The sequence below is a fragment of the Vollenhovia emeryi genome, unplaced genomic scaffold (genome assembly GCF_000949405.1).
Source record: "Vollenhovia emeryi isolate VEMERY1.0 unplaced genomic scaffold, V.emery_V1.0 DF939152.1, whole genome shotgun sequence".
Taxonomy (NCBI): Eukaryota; Metazoa; Arthropoda; class Insecta; order Hymenoptera; family Formicidae; genus Vollenhovia; species Vollenhovia emeryi.
Genome location: NW_011967214.1, coordinates 17,985 through 42,380, shown reverse-complemented (window position 1 = coordinate 42,380; position 24,396 = coordinate 17,985). Strand labels below are relative to the sequence as shown.

The window sequence follows — 24,396 nt, the reverse complement described above, 5'->3', positions numbered from 1 at the left end:
TATACGAGAAGAAACAGTCATCTTTTCGTTATATCACTTTTTACAATTTACATCAAAAATTTGCAACGTAAATTGAGTTGAAAAAAAGACAGATTCTTAATTTAATTCAGTCACATGGCCACGCGACAGAGTGTTGCAGTTCTTATATTTTATCGTCTTTACAATTAGTCTCACTCGTTATAAGGATCACGTTCTTTCGCGTTTAATATTTCAATCGCCCAAAATGTTAATTTGCTTGAAGCCGGTACCAGACGGATTGAGATTGAGATTAGATTGAAATTGGACGAATTAGAGTAAAATTCACTAACAATAATTAAGCTTTCAATCGGCCATAACTGGTAACGAGTTTTTAACACAGATAATTTATTGCGAAAAATATTATCTCAGCCAGGGTTTAAACCTGGCCCTCCCTACACTCTAATATTTTGCGCAATAAATTTTCTGTATTAAAAACACGTTGTCAGTTATGGTCGATTGAAAGCTTAATTATTGTTAGTCATGTACTGGCGTCGAATATTTCTTAAAATTCACTAAACTCGAGATTATAGTAAACTTTACTTTGATTGGTCAAAATTCAATCTAATCTTAATCTTAATCCGTAGTCTAATACGGGCTTTAGACAAAAAAAACAGAACTCTGCCCGATATACATATAGTGAACCAATAAATCAGGTTAATGGATTCAAGATATTTCCTTATTTCTCGTTCTGCTTACGTCAATTCTCTAATTGTAAATTATTATTACAATTCCTTTTAGAATCTGTTAGCAAGAAGATGATTGTGGATGATTATACACGTGCTCCGCGGTTTTTGCTTTAGTCTAATTATACATATATCTGCGTGCAGAGTAAAGTGAGAAAATTGTCAAAACACGTACAAAAAAGTGATATATCTCGTAATCAAGATTCGTGGTAGTGTCTCGCGCCAAGTATTATATAAACGCAGCGAAACAACACGCGCGAGACCAACTGTGTGTATATGTATATTTACGTGAATACACGAATTAAGAGCCTCTAAGATTATCGGATCTAAATACCGACTGATTCGATTAACTTCTAAGTAGGCTCAATGAATTGCTTGGATTCGATTTACATGTGAAAAGTTTTTTTATTTTTCTCTTATGTGCTCTGCGATACATTTTCTCGATTAAACAGAATTAATCGTTTATTTAATCAATACCAATAAGTCCGCAGAATGATACACAAAACGTAGTAACAGTTACGGAACAAAAAAAGGCAACGAATTCTCAACGTTCGTTGTTTTTCTCTCGGCGCGGTGACGTACAATGTTTGCATGCCATCGTGTACACTGAAGGTCGCTGCGTACTCACTCGCTTGCCGAACGTCGAGCCGGCAAGCAGTGCGTGAGAGTCGCTCCGTGCGTGTTATTACTTTTGCGTTCTCGGTTTCCAAGACTCGATCGCGACGAATATAGGGATAAAACGCTTATTGATTTGTACACCTTTATCAGTAACAAGTAACGTTCCTTGATTAATTACTAAGTTTCTACAACTTGTAACGAGAAACGAATTGCATGTTGAGGCGACGGCTCTTTATCGACGTATACATATTTCACGAGACTAACTCGTATAAAATATGAGTATAAACCGTGGTACTTTGTCGCGGTTACATCTCGTTTACACACCGCGCTTTTAATTATCTATCGGTTTCGTGTAATCTGTTCCATTTTCGGGAAAAGAGAGAAATTTGTACGAACCTCGGCGTTCGCGCTGTAATTCGCTCTGTTATTCTTCGCAATTCGAACGGGCAGGAAGTAAAGGAAGTCGCTTACTGCTCGTCGTTACATTATATAAATGGAATCAACAATTATCTCGATTAACTGTTGCAATTAATAACAACTATTTATCGCTGGAAATTGTGCTCACATAATTTATTTCGAGGATTAGATTGAATGACAAAGATTGTAAAATATCGTTTCGTTGCGGACTAATAACTACTTCTTTACCGCAGATTATGCTTTCGATGCTCGCGTTGTGTTTTATATCGCCAATTCAAAAGTGTTTTATCCATTATCCTATTCTTCCGAACCGAAAATGCAAGTTGTTAGTTTGAGTAATTTGTATGACAGAAAGTCACGCGATATTCGTTAATAATATTTTGTGCGTTTCGCGGTATTTCACATCGCGTACGGGAGTGTCTGAAATTTCGCGCGATCGATGATTTTTGCGAGTGAGTGTTGTGTGAGTGCCACAAGGAAATCTGAGAGGAGGAGGAGGCCAAGGAGGCATCGGGCAACGGCGGAAAAATGGTGAGGTAAGTGTCTTACATTTGTATGTTTGCTACTTATTCAAAATAAAGTATCCGTTGTGTATTTTTATTTTATTTATTCAAATGATTCGATCGAGGATTCGAATAAGTGTTAGAGACAAAACCATACGTATAAAATTTTGTGAGTTTATATTTAAAAGTTTTCAGTATTCTACATAATTATTTTAATAAATACCTGTGTTGAAAAATATAAAATATAAAGTATATTTAATACAATAATTTCGATTTTACATAATTAGCCTATAATAATCATATACATATTTGTATTTTTACAGTTTACCTAACATATACAGTTTACGATGTACAACTCTGCTGTTGCGAATCGTATCAGTGAGTGACAAATTACCTTTTATTTTAAATTGACGTTGCGCATACAATTACTTCTTTGCATGGATACAAATTCTTAAAAATATACAATGCTCAACCGCAAATTGCGCACGGGAAGCGCGCGTTTTGTCATTTCTAGTTTCCTCCTCCTATATAAAAAATGCCGTGTTAAGTCGTTAGTCGAATGTCTCGAAGTATTGTTGTCGCTTTTCCGAGATGCTGATTGGCTGTCTCGCTTGTACGATACGACATGCTTCAGTCGTGTTATTTACAGCTGTTAAACCATGCATTTTAGAGAGAGCAAATGGCGCGCGCGAAGCGCCCGCTTGTGTTGTCTAGTGAGAATAAAAATTGTGTAACAAGAAAGTGTTTTAATGACGGTTTGGTGGAAAATACGAACGCAATAGATTATTTATTAATATTTTAATTATATATTTTTAAATCACACTTTAAAAAAACCTTGCCAATATTTATTTGGTTTTAAATAATGCGGGATTTACACTGCTGTCTAACGTCTAATAGATATATGTAATTTAATTATAGACATATCAGTAGAGAAAAATCCCCTATTCTGAGACAAGCTCCTAATTTAGTAGGATTTCAACTAAATTAATAGGCATCATTTGTTGGTTTCACCATGAATTTATTACTCTTGGAGTAAAATGTGTTTAATGGAAAATTCATTGTTGGATTATGTAAACATCACGAAAAAATATTCGTTGAATTTGGATGTTGAAAGCCGACTATCTCATTTTAGAAGTGCATCTCATAATAGAGGACTTTTGTTTATATGCACGCATAAAGGCAGCATTAAGTTTCAATATATTGAATTTAATGTATCAATGTGTGAAGAATGTTATCTTAATAATGCCAGAAGATGAAAGCATGAATATCATAAAATCATAAATGCTCTGAAAATGTAAGTGCACACAAACACACATACACACGCGCGACAAACATACACGCGCGCGCGCAGGTGCATACACGCATACGCACGCACGGAATTATAAGGTCATAGTTTCATCATTTCTAAAATGATCCGATTGACTCTATAGATAAGTAACGCTGACCGTGAAAATTTATTTAGCTCCAACGATTTCACTGAAAATGAAACGTTTGCTATGAGTTATGTTGAAAAATAATCATTTTCCAGCAGTATTCGTTATTGATTATCATGCTTATAATTATCTCGCACAAATTGTATGGTTTTATTTAAGAGATCGTCGTGAAAAGGGGATATGTAGTAAATATATGTAGTAATGAAAGTGAATTGCGTAAATTGCGTGACAGAAAACAGATGTTCCCCGTTCTCATTATTTATTGATACATTGAACTTGCACATGCACACTTGTACTTTGAGACTCACGTTGATCACTACGCTATCGACTATTGAGAAGGCGATATTAAGTTTCATGTTTTATACATTTTGTTTTATTATATTACATTGAAAAAAATTAAAAAGTAAATTATATTAAATGTCCACGCCGAAGAAGAAAAATCACATTAGGAAAATGTGTTCAATTTATATTATTGTTAAGAATGAACAAGTGACCTGAAAAATAATCCAAAAACTATGCCTTGATCTATGACACAATAACAATAATTTCCAAACACAAAGAAATTCATTGCACTATTATTTATTTTACTCAATTTTATTAATGAATATCTAGAGAAGTACATGTAAAATATACACTATGTATGTACATATCCTAGACCTACGATTCGGATACTTAAAACGTAATTGTTACTTCTTTTCACTTTCTTTGTGTGTTCCTACGGATTGAAGTACCATAACATAGGATACAGACATACTGACGAGCTGGAAATATTAAAAATCTCTTTTTGTCATGGGATTCATCAATATTAAATTATCCGTAATTTCATACCGAATTAAAACCTTCTAACGACGCGTCAAATAAACCTCCAATTAATACAGTACACCTTCTGTTACTTCTTTGTATTATGAGTAGTATCAACTTTTGTATACCTAATGGCGCAGCATACCACTGTGCATTATACCTATTAATACATACACGGATATACATAACAATGTAGCATTTAATATGAATTAATACATTTGATTAAATGACATTATTAAATAATTAAATACACCTCACGATTTTAATTTTTAGTTAGTTCGACAAGTTATATTTAATGAGATAAAAAATCATGTTCGAAATTATTCACATTAATTACAGCCAATTATTATATTACAGCAAATTTTAGAGTCTCAAGAATTGTGAATACAATTAAAATATTGTAACATTCTGTCAACATGTTTACTTACGTCGCTTGACACATGCCACTGCTGCTATCTATGATGTCCTGTCCAATAAAATTTGCCAGAAATATAAGATATATATGTAAACATAAAACGGATCCGTATAGTATTAATTCCACTATTTCCAAGGATGTCACCGCACTAATTAACTTGAATCGAGCATTATTTATTAATTATATATCTCTTGTTCAGTTTTATATTATTTGTATATCACAATAATAATTAATTTTGAATAAGTGTTCGAATAAATTATATTCTATTTTTTCGCAATACATGCATTTGCGCTTACGTTGAAGCAACTGAGACTCATCGAAGCCACACCAAATACTAATATCACGATATACATTGTTGCAAAACTGTTTGTCCAAATATTAATTAAACTGTAACAGCAAAATTTGTACTTATTATTCATTCGTTGCAATAATATTAAAGCCTTTGCGCTCAACCTTTTTTGCGGGGATTTTTAAACATATAAAATTGTAAGAAAAATGGCAATTTATTAAATTCTGTTTTTAACTTCGTTTGTGACTTATTTCTTTTATGGACACAAATTAATATTTGTAATATATTTCAATAATAATTTTGTTGTATTCAGGCAAAGTAGGTTACGAGTGCAAAGGAATAATATGTTCTAATATTAACTCCAAAGCTCTACGATGAACATATACAGCGTTTATTATATTGTTATAAACTACAGATTGTTTAATATCCTTTGGCATTGGTTGTACGTTTTTATCAAATATGTGTTCCATTCGATAGCTATAAAAATACGGATGTATGGATATTAAACTTGTTCTTATGTTATACTTTATAAATAAATCAATAAAGCTTGCGATGTTTAATGGTCATATTTTTACCTGGAGATTCTAAACAAAGCGCAAATGTGCAAAAGGTATGCCATTAGCATTGCTGCAATAATTATTATTGTGATGCCTCCAGCATACAAATTTAAGCACAAATGTGTCAAAATAGCGAAAAAGTACGTTTCCTCGTCAATAAAGTATTCCACATGAACTATTGTTTGTTGCGGTCGCGATTCATTCATTGGTATAATCACATCAAGTATACGGGGTAGACAACTTATAAATAATAATTCCAATATAGCGCCGGTACACGCAACTAAAGCAAAAATATTATGACACAGTGAACATGTAGTGGATGTAGTATGAAAAACAATAAAGTTTATATTTTACTAAAAAAGTACAAGAAATACAGAGACAAAATACAACAGAGTTTATTTTAATTGTACTGACCTGAATCTAAAGATGCTATTAATTTAAAATATTTTATATAACTTTTTAAAACATTTGAATTTGAATGTTTTATGAATATAAGGTATAATGCTTATAAAATGAATTATTAACATTCAAATAAAAATAATATACTAGGAAAAGGACTGGATTGATACAATTTGATTTTATATCTTACGAATAAGAAAGACAATTTGGGAGTTTGCGTAGTTTGCATATTTTCGTAAAACTTCCATTCCTGCCTGACCTTTTAACATATTCCAATCGTATCGAACTCTATCGAAGATATGTTTGATCTATGATCACAAATAAAATGTCTTATTGTGTGAGTTTTTGTGTTTATGTCCTATTAGATACATTTACTATTTTCATATACTTTTAACGGTTTTTTAATATATTGAATAATTATGTCATAACATATGTTGTTATATAAATTAGGAAATAGAAAAACTAAAATGGATTAACAATATTAAATTAATAAAATATTAAAAGTATTAATATAACTGAAATGTTTTAACAAAAAACTCTTACAACAACAGAATTCCAAATGCGTTTAAACGATGTAAATACTTACCTTATCGCTGAGTAGGAGACCTGCGTTATATTGTACAATAAATACACAAGTAAGAACAATATGCGACAACATTTTTATAATATCCTTGAGGCTGTACTGCTTTACAAAAAACGGAATGCACTGTAAGCAGTTACTTTATTGAACGAATATAGCAACCATGCAAAATAAACACTAATTTACGTAAAAAATAATGTCTCTAATATTACAGAGACTTGACAATTGTTGTATCAAAGCGACTTGACGTAACCATTCATTTAAATAAATAAAATACATGTAAAAAATGAGAAATTTAATACCTGGCATATTAGAAAGGATATGAATAACGTTTGGAAAAAAATTATTTGTACTTTCTTGAAAGTTGGATTTTGATAAGGCCACAGACCGAGAGACAGCAGAAGAATTCTATTCAGCTTATAATACCGTTCTCCGGCGAAGTCCATCTTCTACGAAAGCTAAAATGCGTATGTCAGGAAGAACTCTGGAAAACTGTGTTTCTTCCTCTATGTATCAAATTTAGATAGACAATGAGTTTTTCTTTCTTAGACTCATAAGATAATTGTAAAGGTGACGTTTAGTTTACCATGAGATAAATAGCAGATGTGAGAAACTCATAAAGCACCGGTAAGGGGGAAATAGATTTGTGTAGTAAATAAAGGAAATAAAGAGTGAGAACAAATCTGCCCCATTTTTTTTGCATTCGATCTTGGTCACAAAGTAGGTACCAATTGAAAGGTGTGTAGTGTAGTCATGTGTGTACGTATATATGTCGCTTGTAATTCATAATGGCTGCGTAATTCACGCGTAAATTAGCACCCGAACGCCGCGTAGTGACACAACATGCCCTTGTACTCAAAGGGGTATTTGCGAGTCTCTTATAAGAGATTATTAGCTCCACAAGGTTGCGTATCTATATCGCGTTGAGAGAACACCAATTTGTGAGCTCTCTGGTTCCGCAAGTACGGTCGAAAAGAACTCGACGACACTGTTGAAACAACCTATTTTAGCCTATTTATAATTTTTTTTCGCTTAACTTACCCGCAGGAGCATCGCAAAAATGTTAGTTGAGCTTTGACTCTCTATAAGAGATGTGAGGTGTGGTTAGAGACCCTGATTAGCCATACTTCTCAGGAAGTAGTTCTTCCTCTTCTGAGATATCCTCTTCCCATTCGGATGCCTTGTTGATTTTCCCTCGAGGATTGCTAGTGAGCCTTTATTTGCACTCAGGCTATTGAAGTTTTGAATCATGTAGGCGACATAAAATTTTATGCATTATATATTTAGCGCTTGATCATATTATGTTATATTGAGAAACATTGCAAAGTAAATTATATCTGCACCGAAAAAGGGAAATTACATTAGAAATATATGATTAGTTGATATTATTGTTAATAAAGGAAAAGTAATAAAAAATATGTCTTAATCTATGACATAATAGCAATAATTAAAAAAAATGCATTGCATTAATATTTAGTTTGATTTAATTTATTAATAAATATTTAGAGAAATACATGTAAAATGTACTGTACATATTCAAGACCTACGACTCGGATATTTAAAACGTAATTATTACTTCTTTTCACTTTCTTTGTGTGTTCCTACGGATTGAAGTACCATAACATAGGATAGAGACATACTGACGAGCTGTAAATATTAAAAATTTCTTTTTGTTATGGGATTCATCAATATTAACTTAACCGTAATTTCTTACCGAATTAAAACCTTCTAACGACGCGTCAAATAAACCTCCAATTAATACAGTACACCTTCTGTTACTTCTTTGTATTATGAGTAGTATCAACTTTTGTATACCTAATGGCGCAGCATACCACTGTGCATTATACCTATTAATACATACACGGATATACATAACAATGTAGCATTTAATATGAATTAATACATTTGATTAAATGTCATTATTAAATAATTAAATACACCTCACGATTTTAATTCTTAGTTAGTTCGACAAGTTATATTTAATGAGATAAAAAATCATGTTCGAAATAATTCACATTAATTACAGCCAATTATTATATTACAGCAAATTTTAGAGTCTCAAGAATTGTGAATACAATTAAAATATTGTAACATTCTGTGAATATGTTTACTTACGTCGCTTGACACATGCCACTGCTGCTATCTATGATGTCCTGTCCAAAATAATTTGCCACAAATAATACATATATATGTACACATAAAATAGATCCGAATATTATTATTTCCACTTTTTCCAAGGATGTCACCGCATTAATTAACTTGAATCGAGCATTATTTATTAATTATATATCTCTTGTGCAGTTTTATATTATTTGTATATCACAATAATAATTAATTTTGAATAAATGTTCGAATAAATTATATTCAATTTTTTCGCAATACATGCATTTGCGCTTACGTTGAAGAAACTGAAACTCATCGAAGCCACAGCGAATACTAATATCACGACATACATTGTTGAAAAACTGTTTGTCCAAATGTTAATTAAACTGTAACAGCAAAATTTGTACTTATTGTTCATTCGTTGCAATAATATTAAAGCCTTTGCGCTCAACCTTTTTTGCGGGCATTTTTAGACATATATAATTGTAAGAAAAATGGCAATTTATTAAATTCTGTTTTTAACTTTGTTTGTGACCTATTTCTTTTATGGACACAAATTAATATTTGTAATATATCTCAATAATAATTTTGTTGTATTCAGGCAAAGTAGGTTACGAGTGCAAAAGAATAATATACTCTAATATTAACTCCAAAGCTCTACGATGAACATATACAGCGTTTATTATATTGTTATAAACTACAAATTGTTTAATATCCTGTGGCATTGGTTGTCCGTTTTTATCAAATATGTGTTCCATTCGATAGCTATAAAAATACGGATGTATGGATATTAAACTTGTTCTTATGTTAGCTTTTATAAATAAATCAATAAAGCTTGTGATATTTAAGGCTCATATTTTTACCTGGAGATTTTAAACAAAGCGCAAATGTGCAAAAGGTATGCCATTAGCGTTGATGCAATAATTATCATTGTGATGCATCCAGCATACAAATTTAAGCAAATATGTGTCAGAATAGCGAAAAAGTACGTTTCCTCGTCAACAAAGTATTCCACATGAACTATTGTTTGTTGCGATCGTGATTCATTCATTGGTATAATCACATCAAGTATACGGGGTAGACAACTTATAAATAATAATTCCAATACAGCGCCGGAACACGCAACTAAAGCAAAAATATTACGACACATTGAACATGAAGTGGATGTAGTATAAAAAGCAATAAGTTTAATATTTTACTAAACAAATACAAGAAATACAGAGAAAAAATACAACAGAGTTTATTTTAATTGTACTGACCTGAATCTAAAGATGTTATTAATTTAAAATATTTTATATAACATTTTTAAAACATTTGAATTTGAATGTTTTATGAATATATTGTATAATGTTTATAAAATAAATTATATTAACATTCAAATAAAAATAATATACTAGGAAAAGGACTGGATTGATACAATTGACATTTGATTTTATATCTTACGAATAATAAAGACAGTATGGAAGTTTGCGTAGTTTGCATATTTTCGTAAAACTTCCATTTCTACCTGATCTTTTAACATATTCCAATCGTATCGAACTCTATCGAAGATATATTTCATCTATGATCACAAATAAAATATCTTATTGTGTGAGTTTTTTGTGTTTATGTCTTATTAGATACATTTACTATTCTCATAAATTTTCATCCGTTTTTTAATATATTGAATAATTATGTCATACCATATGTTGTTATATAAATTAGGAAATAGAAAAACTAAAATGGATTAACAATATTAAATTAATAAAATACTAAAAGTATTAAAATAACTGAAATGTTTTAACAAAAAACTCTTACAACAACAGAATTCCAAATGCGTTTAAACTATGTAAATACTTACCTTATCGCTGAGTAGGAGACCTGCGTTATATTTTACAATAAATATACAAGTAATAGCAACATACGACAACATTTTCATAATATCCTTGAGGCTGTACTGCTTTATAAAAAACGGAATGCACTGCAAGCAGTTACCTTATTGAACGAATATAGCAACTATGTAAATAAACACTAATTTACGTAAAAAATAATGTCTCTAATATTACAGAGACTTGACAATTGTTGTATCAAAGCGACTTGACGTAACCATTCATTTAAATAAATAAAATACATGTAAAAAATGAGAAATTTAATACCTGGCATATTAGAAAGGATATGAATAACGTTTGGAAAAAAATTATTTGTACTTTCTTGAAAGTTGAATTTTGATAAGGCCACAGACCGAGAGACAGCAGAAGAATTCTATTCAGCTTATAATACCGTTCTCCGGCGAAGTCCATCTTCTACGAAAGCTAAAATGCGTATGTCAGGAAGAACTCTGGAAAACTGTGTTTCTTCCTCTATGTATCAAATTTAGATAGACAATGAGTTTTTCTTTCTTAGACTCATAAGATAATTGTAAAGGTGACGTTTAGTTTACCATGAGATAAATAGCAGATGTGAGAAACTCATAAAGCACCGGTAAGGGAGAAATAGATTTGTGTAGTAAATAAAGGAAATAAAAAGTGAGAACAAATCTGCCCCATTTTTTTTGCATTCGATCTTGGTCACAAAGTAGATACCAATCGAAAGGTCTCGTCAAGATGATCGCAGATATGTTCAGAGTGTACCTATTCAACGTTCGGAAGATATCGGTTTCCAAAAATTTCCAGGACGCAATTAATGTGACCGTCAGGACAGATAGGTACCAATCATTTGTTTGAAATGGATGGATTGGAATCTTTGGAGCTCGATATCTGTGGAACGTTAAATAGGTAGGTACAGCTTGAAACTGACATATCTGTAATCAGCTTGACGAGACCTTTCGTTTGGTACCTACTTTGTGACCAAAATCGAATGCGAAAAAAATGGGGCGATTTGCCTGAGACATTTGTTCTCACTCTTTCCTCGATTTTCTCCCGCCTCAACTATGAAATGAATAGGTCAATAAAAATGGAATTATCGAAATTAGAAAAACACATTGTATACTTTTTCCTTAGAAATAGATGTCATTTTATGTCAAAGATTATAAGTTTTATCGACCTCGTTCGACTTTGTTCTGGTGTCATACATCGTATTTACAACGTACATATAGTACTCGTATATGTCGCTTGTAATTCATAATGGCTGCGTAATTCACGCGTAAATTAGCACCCGAACGCGGCGTAGTGACACAACATGCCCTTGTACTCAAAGGAGTATTTGCGAGTCTCTTATAAGAGATTATTAGCTCCACAGGATGGCGTATCTATATCGCGTTGAGAGAACACCAATTTGTGAGCTCTCTGGTTCCGCAAGTACGGTCGACAAGAACTCGGCGAAACTGTTGAAACAACCTATTTCAGCCTGCTTACAATTTTTTTCGCTTAATTTACCCGCAGGAGCATCGCAAAAATGTTAGTTGAGCTTTGACTCTCTATAAGAGATGTGAGGTGTGGTTAGAGACCCTGATTAGCCATACTTCTCAGGAAGTAGTTCTTCCTCTTCTGAGATATCCTCTTCCCATTCGGATGCCTTGTTGATTTTCCGTCGAGGATTGCTAGTGAGTCTTTATTTGCACTCAGGCTATTGAAGTTTTGAATCATGTAGGCAACATAAAATTTTATGCATTATATATTTAGCGCTTGATCATATAATGTTATATTGAAAAAAATTGAAAAGTAAATTATACTGCACCGAAAAAGGGAAATTACATTAGAAATACATTATTAAGTAGTTGATATTATTGTTAATGAAGGAAAAGTAATAAAAAAATATGTCTTAATCTATGACACAATAGCAATAATTAAAAAATGCATTGCATTAATATTTGGTTTGATTTAATGTATTAATAAATATGTAGAGAAGTACATGTAAAATGTACTGTACATATTCTAGACCTACGGCTGGGATATTTAAAACGTAATTATTACTTCTTTCCGCTTTCGTTGTGTGTTCCCACGGATTGAAGTACCATAACATAAGATACAGACATACTTATGAGCTGTAAATATTATGAATAATTAGTATTATATACTTCTCTCTCATGGGATTCATCAAAATTAAATAACCCGTAATTCCTTACCGAACTAAAACCTTCTAACGACGCGTCAAATAAACCTCCAACTAATAAAGTACTCCTTTTGTTACTACGTTGTATTATGAGTAGTATCAACTTTTGCATACATAATGGCGCAGTATACCACTGTGCATTATACCTATTAAGACAAACACAGATATACAAAGCAATATAACAATTAATATGAATTAATATATTTGAATAAATGACATTTTTAAATAATCAAATAGACCTCTTGATTTGAGTTCTTAGTTAGTTTGACAAGTTTTATTTAACGAGATGAAAAATTATGTATTCGCAATTATTCACATTAATGACAGTAAATTGTAGAGTTGCAAGAATATTATTGTGAATACAATTAAAATATTGTAACATTCGGACGACATGTTTACTTACGTCGCTTCAGAAATGCCAGTGCTGCTATCTATAATGTCCTGTCCAATATAATTTGCCCGAAAAATAAAATATAAATGTAAAAGTAAAAGGGAACCGCACATCACTAATTCCACTTTTTCCAGGGCTGTTACCGCATTAATTAACTTGAATCGAGCATTATTTATTAATTATACATATATCTCTTGTGCAGTTTTATATTATTTGTATATCACAATAATAATTAATTTTGAATAAATGTTCGAATAAATTATATTCTATTTTTTCGCAATACATGCATTTGCGCTTACGTTAAAGCAACTGAGACTCATCGAAGACACAGCAAGTACTAATACCACGATATACATTGTTGAAAAACTGTTTGTCCAAATATTGGTTAAACTGTAACAGCAAAATATGTTTTTATTATTCATTCATAGCAATAATATTAAAGCCTTTACGCTCAACCTTTTTTGCGGCGATTTTTAGACATATCTTATTGTAAGTAAAATGACAGTTCATTAAATTCTGCTGTTTTTAACTTCGTTTATGAGTTTTTTCTTTTATGAACAAAAATTAATATTTGTAATATATCGCGATAATAATTTGGTTTCATTCAGGCAAAGTAAGTTACGAGTGCAAAGCAATAATATACTTCAATACTAACTCCAAAGCTCTACGATGAACATATACAGCGTTTATTATATTGTTATAAACTACAGATTGTTTAATATCCTTTGGCATTGGTTGTACGTTTTTATCAAATATGTGTTCCATTCGATAGCTATAAAAATATGGATGTATAGATATTAAACTTGTTCTTATGTTAGTTTTTTAAATGAATTAATGAAGCTTGTGATATTTAAGACTCATATTTTTACCTGGAGATTCTAAACAAAGCGCAAATGTGCAAAACGTATGCTATTAGTATTGTTTCAATAGCCATTACTGTGATGCTTCCAGCATAAACATTAATGCAAATATGTGTCAAAATAGCGAAAAAGTACGTTTCCTCATCAACAAAGTATTCCACATTAATTATTGTGTGTCGCGGTCGCGATTCATTCATTGGTATAATCACATCAAATAGATGGGGTAGACACATTATTAATAATAATCCCAATGAACCGCCAGTACTCGCAACTAAAGCAAGTGAATGATGACGTGTATTGAACGTGGTATGAAAAGCAATAATACAGCGATTAAAATTATACAACCGGTATTAATTTATTTATATTGGCAACAACTTAACGGTGTTGTGTTTTAAAATATTTTATATAACTTTTGTAAAACATTTGAATTTTTCAAGGATACGAATATAATGTGTAATGATTATAAGTCGATTTAGCATTCAACTAAAATTGATATACTAGGAAAAGGAATTGATTGATACAATTGACATTTGATTTTATATCTTACGTATAAGAAAAGTCGTATGGAATTTAGCATTGTTTGCATATTTTTTTATCACTTCCAATTCTGCCTGAGTCGTTAGCATATTCCAATCGTCTCGAACCCTATCGAAGATATATTTGATCTACCACAAATAAAATATTTTATTCTGTTTTTTTGGTGTTTTATGTCCTATTAGATACTTTTTATTATTATCATGTAATTTCAATGGTTTTTAATATATTGAATAATTATGTCATAATATGTATATGATGTTATTGAAATCAGGAAATAGACAAACTAAAGTGGATTAAAAATATTAAATTAATAAAATATTAAAAGTCTTACAATAATTAAAATATTTTACCAAAAACTCTTACAACAACAGAGTTCTAAATGCGTTAAAACTAAGTGAATACTTACCTTATCGCTGAGTAGGAGGCCAGCGTTATATTTTACAATAAATATACAAGTAAGAATGATGGTCGTCAACATTTTGGCAATATAATTGATGCTGTATTGTTTTACAAAAAATGGGATACACTGAAATCAGTAACCTTATTGAACGAGTATAGCAAATATGTAAATAAACGCTAATTTACATAAAAATTTATTCATTCAATATTACAGAGACTTGTCATCAATTTTTGTATCAGTGCGACATAGCGTAAATATTTATTTAAATAAATAAAATACATGTGGAATATGAAATTTAATACCTGACATATTAGAAAGGATATGGATAACGCTTGAAAAAAGATTATTTGTACTTTCTTAAAAATTGAAATGTGATAAGGCCACAGACCGAGAGACAGCAGAAGTATTCTATTCAGCTTATAATACCGTTCTCCAGCGAAGTCCATCTTCCACGAAACCTAAAATACGCATGTCAGGAATAATTCTCCAAAACTGTGTTTCCCCCTCCATGTATCGAATTTAAATAGACGATGAATTTTTCTTTCTTAGACTAATTGTAAAAATGACGTTTAGTTTATCGTGAGATAAATAGCATATGTAAGAAATTCATAAAGCACCGGCAAGGGGGAAATAGGTGTGTGTAGTAAATAAAGACAATAAATTTCCTCGATTTTCTCCCGCCTCGACTATAAAATGAATAAGTCAATAAAAAGGATATTACCAAAATTAGCAAAATACATCGTATATTTTTTCCTTAGAAATAGATGTCTTTTTATGTCAAAGACTATAAATTTGACGGGTAACTTTACGGATAACTATCACTATTATATCATTATACCTAACCATCACTTTATTATGATAGAAATTGACTTCGTTCTCATATAACGTCTCCACAATATACACAGGAATAAATGTTTAACTTGAGACTACAAAATATCTGGAAATGTAATTTTCGTGTATGTTCCAATACGCCACAATTTTCAGTAATTGGAACACTATTCCAACAGCATATTCCTGAGACCAAATGAAGTAATAAAGTCCTGTATTACTTTTCACTCCGACATACAGTTAACGAGATATCATAATGTCAACATTGAAAAAGTTATTAGTTTTCTTTTGTATACCTTAAAAAAGTATTAGGCAAATAAAAAAGTATTAGGCAAATAAAAAATTTCAGACAAAAGTTGTTGATATTAATTAGTAGAATAAGACAGTATAATAAACAATAGGGCTTCCCATTTCAAATTTCAAAGTTACCCCCCCACCACACCTCCAGGGAGGGCGGTAGGCGAATAACTTTTGCGGGTTGGGATTGCCCCCTTGGAAATATTCAGGGTTTATATGGAACACATTTTTTCGTACAATGCTTATTTTGCCAGATATTTTCCAGTCTCAAGTTAAAAACTTACCCTATATACGTACAATAGCAACACTTTTTATATTTCGTATTTATTAATGAATTTACAGCTTGGACTTTAAAAAGTTGGATGTAACAGTGCAATGATGCAACAAACGTTTTGCAGAAGTGTGGAAAATGCAGATTATTACATGTTTTATTGTTTATGTATAAAGAAGAAAGGTACACATTGATTACCTTTCCATTGCTTATTACCTTTCCAATGTGTGTTCAACAATTCACCGTTCCATTACTTCTACAGTCGGTAGACATTGCACTTTATTATTCCTGTTAACGCGATGATTGTTGTGTAACGGTTCGTCTAATTAGAAGAACTTCATTATTTAGCTGAAAGAAATATCGATGCGCGTGTGGAATATTATCAAAGGCGCTTATAAAGTACGGCGAAAGTTTGGGAAACCACCATGCGTGACGCACATAGGTCTTTAGTGTACTCACGTGCGTACGTATATCTATCGCTTATGGCTGTGTCATTCATGCATAATTTCGCACCCAAATGCTGCGCAGTAACACAGCGTGTCCTTATATTCTCAAAGAAGTATATACGAGTCTCTTATAAAAGACGATTAGCTCCATAAGGTTGCGTATTTATATCACGTTGAGGTCACCGATTTGTGAGCTCTCTAGTTCCCCAAGTTCGCTCGACAAGAAGTAGACGGAACTTTTGAAACGGTTTATTTTTGCCTGATTAAAATTTTGTTTGGATTAATTAATCCTGGCCGAAGGCGCTTGCAAAACTGTTAGTCGAACGTTTGCTCCCTATAAGAGATGTGAGGTGTGAGAGTGACTCTGAGTGAGCCCTATTTTTCAGATGGTAGGTCTTCCTCTTCTGAGATATCCTCTTCCCTTCGATTGCCTTGTTGAGTTTCCTTCGAGGTTCGCTAGTGAGCCTTTATTTGCACTCAGGCTATTGAAGTGTTGAATCATGAAGGTGACATTAAGTTTTATGCATTATATATTTAATGCTTCATCACATATTATGTTATATTGAAAAAAAATTGCAAAGTAAATTATATTAAATATCTGCACCAAAAAAGAGAAATTACATTAGAAAGATATATTTAGTTAATATTATTGTTAGTAATGGAAAAGCAAGATAAAAAGTAATCCAAAAATATACCTAAATCTATGACACAATACCAATAATTTCCAAAAATAAAGAAACTGCATTGTACTATTTTTATTTTACTTGATTTTATTAACGAATACGTAGAAAAGTACAAGTAAAATGTACTTTACATATCGTAGACCTACGGCTCGGATACTTAAACGTAATTATTACTTCTTTCCGCTCTCTTTGTGTGGTCCCACGGATTGAAGTACCATAAGATAGGATACACACATACTTAGGAGCTGTAAATATTATGAATAATAAATATTAAACATCTCTTTCTATCATGGGATTCATCTAAACTAAGTTACTCGTAATTCCTTACTGTACTGAAACCTTCTAATGACGCGTCAAATAAACCTCCAATTAATAGAGTACACCTTTTGTTACTTCTTTGTATTATGAGTAGTATTAATTTTTGTATACCTAATGGCGCAGCATACCACTGTGCATTATACCTATTAATACATACACAGATATACATAACAATGTGGCAATTGATATGAATTAATTAATTAGATTAAATTACATTATTAAATAATCAAATAAACCCCTTGATCTGAGTTCTTAGTAAGTTTAACCAGTTATATTTAATGAGGTCAAAAATTACGTATTCGCAATTATTCGCCTTAATTAGAGCCAATTATTATATTACAGCAAATTTTATAATTGCAAGAATTGTGCATATAATTAAAATATTGTAATATTCGGACAATATAAGTTTACTTACGTCGCTTGACAAATGTCGGTGCTGTTATCTATAATGTCCTGTCCAATATAATTTCCCAGAAAAATACTATATAAATGTAAAAATAAAATGGATCCGCACATTATTAATTCCACTATTTCCGGGGATGTTACCGCATTAATTAACTTGAATCGAACATTATTTATTAATTATATATCTTTTGTGCAGCGTTATATTAAATGTGTATCACAATAATAATTAACCCATTTCGAATAAATGATATTCTGTCCTTTCGCAATAAGTGCATTTGCGCTTACGTTGAAAATACTGAGACTCGTTGAAGGCAAAATAAGTACTAATAATAGGAGATATATTGGTGAAAAACTGTTTAGCATAATATTGACTGAACTATAACAGCAAAATTTGTATTTATTATTCATTCATTGTAATAATATTAATTCCTTTGCGCTCAACCTTTTTTGCGGGGATTTTTAAATATATTGTTGTATATTAGACTTTAATGTTCAAGAATTGAGAACACGCTTTGAATGTAGGGACTTTTTTTAATTCACCACTATTACTTTGGGACCTTCGTATGCTCTCTTTCTTTTCCTCTCGAGTATAGCCGCGACGGAAAGATGTGTAGTCGCGTGCGCTAATAAAGAGGCTTATTTAAAAAAGTGATAAGTGTTTTATGCTCAGTACTACTGATATATCCGACATATACAGGGTGTCGGATTCGATTTGGACGACTCCAAAGATTATAGTAGATTGGGTCAAACTGAGAAGAAAAGTTATATACCATTTTACAAAATCCGTAATTATTATCGCGTAATTAAGAAAAACGTCTGAGCCAATAAGTACACGGAGGAGCGGAAGGTCGGACTCGGGAGACATGCAAAATGGTGTATTTGTTGACATCTCTCAAGATCCGATAGCGAGAGGTGCAATGGAGTCACGCATCGATCGATGAGAGACGGTGGCGAGCGGAGCGGTGAGCGGGCGAACGGCGCGCAGCGAGCGAACGCGCGACATATGACACCGCGCCGAAAAAGTTTTTCTGGTGGTAGGAGAATAATACACCATTTTGCATGTCTGCCGAGTCCGGCCTTCAGCTCCTCCGTGCACCTATTGGCTCAGACGTTTTTCTTAATTACGCGATAATAATTACGGATTTTGTAAAATGGTATATAACTTTTCTTCTCAGCTTGACCCAATCTACTATAATCTTTGGAGTCGTCCAAATCGAATCCGACACCCTGTATATAATTGTTACAAAAATATCATATTATTAAATTCTGCTGTTTTTAACTCTTTGCTTGTGAGTTAGCTCTTTTATGAACAAAAATTAATATTTGTAATATATCGTGACACTAATTTGATTTAATCCGAGCAAAGTAGGTTACGAGTGCAAAGGAATAATATTCTTTAATACTAACTCCAGAGCTCTACGATGAACATGTACAGCATTTATTAAACTGTTATAAACTACAGATTGTTTAATGTCCTTTAGCAGGAGTTGTACGTTTTTGTCAAATATGTGTTCCATTCGATAGCTATAAAAATACGGATGTATGGATATTAAACTTGTTCTTTTTATGTTAGTTTTTTAAATAAATTAATAAAGCTTGTGATATTTAAGGCTGATATGTTTACCTAGAGATTCTAAACAAAGCGCAAATGTGTGAAATGTATGCCAATATTATTGTTGTAATAGCCATTATTGTTATGAATCCAGCATAAAAATGTATGCAAATATGTGTCCAAATAGCGAGAAAGTACGTTTCCTCATCAACAAAATATTCCACATTAATTATTGTTTGTCGCGGTCGTGATTCATTCATTGGTATTATCACATCAAGTATAAGCGGTAGACAAATTATTAATGGTAATCCCAATGAAAAGCAAGTACCCATAACTGAAGAAAGTGGATTATGACATGTATTTAATGTGGAATAAAAAGCGGTAATACAAACCTCTTATATTTTACTAAAGAAATACAAGAAATACAGAGATTACAATTATATATCCGGTCTTAATTTACTTGTATTGGCATCAATTTAAAGGTGTTATGTTTTAAAATATTTTATATAACTTTTTTTAAAATTTAAATTTAAATATGAATGTCATGTGTAATGCTTATAAAATGAATTAACATTCAAATAAAAATATTATGCTAGGAAAAGGACTCGATTGATACAATTGACATTTGATTTTATATCTTACGAAAAACAAAGACAGTATGGAATTTTGCGTCGTTTGCATATTTTCGTAAAACTTGCACTTCTTCCTGAGCTTCTACCATATTCCAATCGTATCGAACACTATCGAAGATATATTTGATCTATGATCACAAATAAAATATCTTATTCTGTAAGTTTTTTGGTGTGTATGTCCTGTTAGATACATTTACTATTCTCATATACTTTTAATGGCTTTTTAATATATTGAATAATTACGTCATAACATATGTTGTTATTTAAATCAGGAAATAGAAAAACTAAAATAAATTAACAATATGAAATTAATAAAATATTAAAAGTATTAAAATAATTGAAATATTTTAACAAAAAAACTCTTACAACAACAAATTTTCAAATTCGTTGAAACTATGCAAATACTTACCTTATCGCTGAAGAAAAGGCCTACGTTATAGTTTATAATAAACATACAAGTAAGAAAAACATGCGACAACATTTTTATAATACACTTGAGGTTGTACTGCTTTACAAAAAATGGAATGCACTGAAAGCAGTTACCTTATTGAACGAGTATAGCAAATATGTAAATAAACACTAATTTACATTAAAATTTACTCCTTTAGTATTACAGACACGTGTCAATTTTTTTATCAGAGCTACTCGACATAAACATTCATTTAAATAAATAAAATACATGTAAAAATTAGAAATTTAATACCTGGCATATTAGAAAGGATATAAATAACGTTTGGAAAAAGATTATTTGTATACTCTTGAAAGTTGAAATTTGATCAGGCCACAGACCGAGGGCCAACAGAAGAATTCTATTCAGCTTATAATACCGTTCTCCAGCGAAGTCCATCTTCCACGAAAGCTAAAATGCGTATGTCAGGATTAACGCTACAAAACTGTGTTTCCCCCTCCATGTATCGAGTTTAGGTAGACGATGAATTTTTCTTTCCTAGACTTATAAGATAATTGTAAAGGTGACGTTTAGTTTGCCGTGGGATAAATAGCAGGTGTAAAAAATTCATAAAGCAGCGGCAAGGGGGAAATAGATGTGCGTAGTAAATAAAGAGAATAAATTTCCTCGATTTTCTCCCGCCTCAACTATAAAACGAATAAATCAATAAAAATGATATTACCAAGATTAGCGAAATACATCGTATATTTTTTCCTTAGAAATAGATGTACTTTTATGTTAATGGCTATAAGTTTTACGGGTAACTTTACGGGTAACCTTTGAGCCCGGATAATTCAGTTGGAAGAGCATTCACCTGGTAAGCGGAAGGTCCCAGGTTCGACTTCTGGTCTGGTCTTACGGTCAGCCCGTTATTTTTGTCGTCGAAAAATTACTAAGGGGTTCGTCTTAGTGCCTACCTCCCCGAAGGTATATACCCCTATTTATTATTATGGTAACCATAACTGTTACATAATTCTACCTAACCACCACTTTAGTATTATATGCGTCGACTTTGTTGTAGTGTCACACAACGTCTTTACAATATACATACATACGTACAATAGCAACATCTTTCATATTTCGTGTCTATTAATGAATTTCAAACGTTGGATGTAACAGTGCAATAATTTTCCAAACGGCTTGCGGAAGCGTGAAAAATGTAGATTATTACATCTTTCATTGTTTATGTATAAAGAAGGGAGGTACACATTGATTACCTTTCCGTTGCTTAATACCATTCCAATGTGTGTCCAACAATGCACCATTACTTCTATAGTCGGTAGACGTTGCAGTTTTATTATTCCTGTTAACGCGATGACTGTTGTATAACGATGTGTCTAATTAAAAAAACTGTATCACTCAGCTGAAAGAAATATCGATGCGCGTGAAGAATATTGTCAAATGGTGGTTAGGTCTAATGATGTAACACCGCTTATAGAACACGGCGAAAGTGTGGAAAACTGTGCGTGACGCACGTAGGCGTGTAGTGTACTCACGTGCGTACGTACATCTGTCGCTTAAGGCTACGTAATTCATGCGTAAATTAGCACCCGAACGCCGCGCAGTGGTACAACGTGCCCTTATACTCAAAGGGGTACATGCGAGTCTCTTATAAGAGATGATTGACTCCACAAGGTTGCGTATCTATATCACATTAAGGTCATCGATATGTAAGCTCTCTGGTTCCGCAAGTTCGCTCGAAAAGAAGTCGACAAACCTTAGGAAACGATTTATATTTGTCTGTTTACAATTTCTTTGTATTAATTTTTCATGCCCGGAGGCCCTTTGCAAAAATGGTAATCGAGTTTGCTGTCTATAAGAGATGTGAGGATTGGCTAGAGCGACCCTGAGTGGGTCCTATTTCTCAGAAGGTATTTCGTTCTCTTCTGAGATATCCTATTCCCATTCGGTTGCCTTGTTGGGTTTCCCTCGAGGTTCGCTAGTGAGCATTTCTTTGCACTCAGGCTATGGAAGTGTTGAATCATGAAGGCGACAGTAAGTTTCATGCACTATATAATTATCATGTTATGCTTTATCATATGCTTCAACAGGTTCGGTTATATTTAAAAAAATTAAAAAGTAAGGTATATGTCCACGCCGAAAAAGAAAAATCACATTATTGTATGTGTTTTACATATTGTATGTGAATTACACAATAATGTATTGTAGAAGTAAAATAAAAAATAATCCAAAAAATATGACATGATCTACGACACAGTAACAATAATTTTCTGAAACAAAGAAATTCATTTCATTGTTATTTATTTTAACTTCTTTTATTAATTAATATGTAGAGAAGTACATGTAAAATGTACTGTACATATGCTAGACCTCCGACTCGGATACTTAAAACGTAATTATTACTTCTTTCCGCTTTCATTGTGTGTTCCCACGGATTGAAGTACCATAACATAGGATACACACATACTTACGAGCTGTAAATATTATAAATAATAAATATTAAAACTCCTTTTCTATAATGGGATTTATCAGAATTAAATTACCTGTAATTCCTTACCGTACTAAAACCTTCCAACGACGCGTCAAATAAACCTCCAACTAATAACGTACTTCTTCTGTTACTTCTTTGTATTATGAGTATTATCAACTTTTGCATACATAATGGTGCAGTATACCACTGTGCATTATATCTATTAATACATACACAGATATACATAAAAATATAGCAATTAATATGAATTAATACGTCTGATTAAATGACATTATTAAATAATCAAATAAACCTCATGATTTGAATTCTTAGTAAGTTCGACAAGTTATATTTAATGAGATAAAGAATTAGGTTCGAAATTGTTCACATTAATTAGAACGAATTATTGTATTACAGCAAATTTTAGAGTTGCAAGAATTGTGAATACAATTAAAATATTGTAACATTCGGACACTATGTTTACTTACGTCGCTTGACAAATGTCAGTGCTGCTATCTATAATGTCCTGTCCAATATAATTTCCCAGAAAAATAAAATATAAATGTAAAAATAAAATGTATCCGCACATTATTAATTCCATTATTTCCAGGGATGTTACCGCATTAATTAACTTGAATCGAACATTATTTATTACTTATATATCTTTTGTGCAGTGTTATATTAGATGTATATCACAATAATAATAAACCCATTTCGAATAAATGATATTCTGTCCTTTCGCAATACGTGCATTTACGCTTACGTTGAAGAAACTGAGACTCATCGAAGGCACAACAAGTACTAATAACACGACATACATTGTTGAAAAACTGTTTGTCCAAATATTGGCTAAACTGTAACAGCAAAATATGTTTTTATTATTCATTCATAGCAATAATATTAAAGCCTTTACGCTCAACCTTTTTTGCGGCGATTTTTAGACATATCTTATTGTAAGTAAAATGGCAGTTCATTAAATTCTGCTGTTTTTAACTTCGTTTATGAGTTATTTCTTTTATGAACAAAAATTAATACTTGTAATATACAGGGTG

General features: G+C 31.7%; 5 protein-coding genes across 10 annotated transcripts in view; all 5 read right to left on the bottom strand.

Moving 5' to 3' along the window:
• Window positions 1-4,494: 4,494 nt before the first annotated feature.
• On the bottom strand, window positions 4,495-7,430 carry LOC105565393. Its single transcript, XM_012018549.1, has 8 exons — window positions 7,016-7,430; window positions 6,720-6,839; window positions 6,324-6,441; window positions 5,753-6,014; window positions 5,538-5,654; window positions 5,185-5,275; window positions 4,902-5,044; window positions 4,495-4,633 (listed from the first exon to the last, which is right to left on the bottom strand). Exons 1-8 carry the CDS (start codon window positions 7,157-7,159, stop codon window positions 4,495-4,497), a joined length of 1,134 nt encoding a protein of 377 aa, XP_011873939.1. The 5' UTR covers window positions 7,160-7,430.
• An 807-nt stretch (window positions 7,431-8,237) lies between these two features.
• Window positions 8,238-8,986, bottom strand: LOC105565481 (odorant receptor 43a-like; the record flags this gene model as incomplete). The annotated part of the gene is made up of 3 exons (XM_012018728.1): window positions 8,238-8,360; window positions 8,428-8,560; window positions 8,829-8,986. Coding segments are annotated over 3 exons (366 nt in total), but the record flags the coding sequence as incomplete, so codon positions are not given.
• A 2,900-nt stretch (window positions 8,987-11,886) lies between these two features.
• On the bottom strand, window positions 11,887-17,427 carry LOC105565390. 3 transcript variants are annotated; one of them, XM_012018540.1, is made up of 11 exons: window positions 16,889-17,427; window positions 16,646-16,777; window positions 15,336-15,491; window positions 15,040-15,159; window positions 14,644-14,761; window positions 14,106-14,367; window positions 13,892-14,008; window positions 13,536-13,626; window positions 13,249-13,391; window positions 12,859-12,991; window positions 11,887-12,777 (listed from the first exon to the last, which is right to left on the bottom strand). In XM_012018540.1, the coding sequence occupies exons 3-11, from the start codon at window positions 15,477-15,479 to the stop codon at window positions 12,703-12,705; spliced, it is 1,203 nt and encodes a 400-aa protein (XP_011873930.1). In that variant the 5' UTR covers window positions 15,480-15,491; window positions 16,646-16,777; window positions 16,889-17,427; the 3' UTR covers window positions 11,887-12,702. The 3 variants fall into 3 exon arrangements, with proteins under 3 accessions (XP_011873930.1, XP_011873931.1, XP_011873929.1); XM_012018541.1 differs by having other exon boundaries at window positions 16,646-16,751; XM_012018539.1 differs by having other exon boundaries at window positions 16,646-17,427.
• Window positions 17,428-17,455: 28 nt separating this feature from the next.
• LOC105565391 lies at window positions 17,456-23,078 on the bottom strand. Its single transcript, XM_012018542.1, has 10 exons — window positions 21,169-23,078; window positions 20,875-20,994; window positions 20,476-20,593; window positions 19,906-20,167; window positions 19,689-19,805; window positions 18,567-18,657; window positions 18,292-18,434; window positions 17,887-18,019; window positions 17,571-17,803; window positions 17,456-17,473 (listed from the first exon to the last, which is right to left on the bottom strand). Exons 1-9 carry the CDS (start codon window positions 21,310-21,312, stop codon window positions 17,729-17,731), a joined length of 1,203 nt encoding a protein of 400 aa, XP_011873932.1. The 5' UTR covers window positions 21,313-23,078; the 3' UTR covers window positions 17,456-17,473; window positions 17,571-17,728.
• Window positions 23,079-23,158: 80 nt separating this feature from the next.
• LOC105565392 overlaps window positions 23,159-24,396 on the bottom strand; it is an 11,356-nt gene continuing 10,118 nt past the window's right edge. Inside the window, exons 6-9 of one of the 4 annotated variants that reach the window (XM_012018544.1) lie at window positions 24,108-24,198; window positions 23,833-23,975; window positions 23,432-23,564; window positions 23,159-23,348 (exon numbers count right to left, since the gene is read on the bottom strand). In XM_012018544.1, the coding sequence (XP_011873934.1) occupies window positions 23,274-23,348; window positions 23,432-23,564; window positions 23,833-23,975; window positions 24,108-24,198 (442 nt within the window). In that variant the 3' untranslated portion in view covers window positions 23,159-23,273. Of the gene's footprint in view, window positions 23,565-23,832; window positions 24,199-24,396 lie in introns of all 4 variants that reach the window. The other 3 variants (XM_012018547.1, XR_001009191.1, XM_012018546.1) reach the window with 3 other exon arrangements.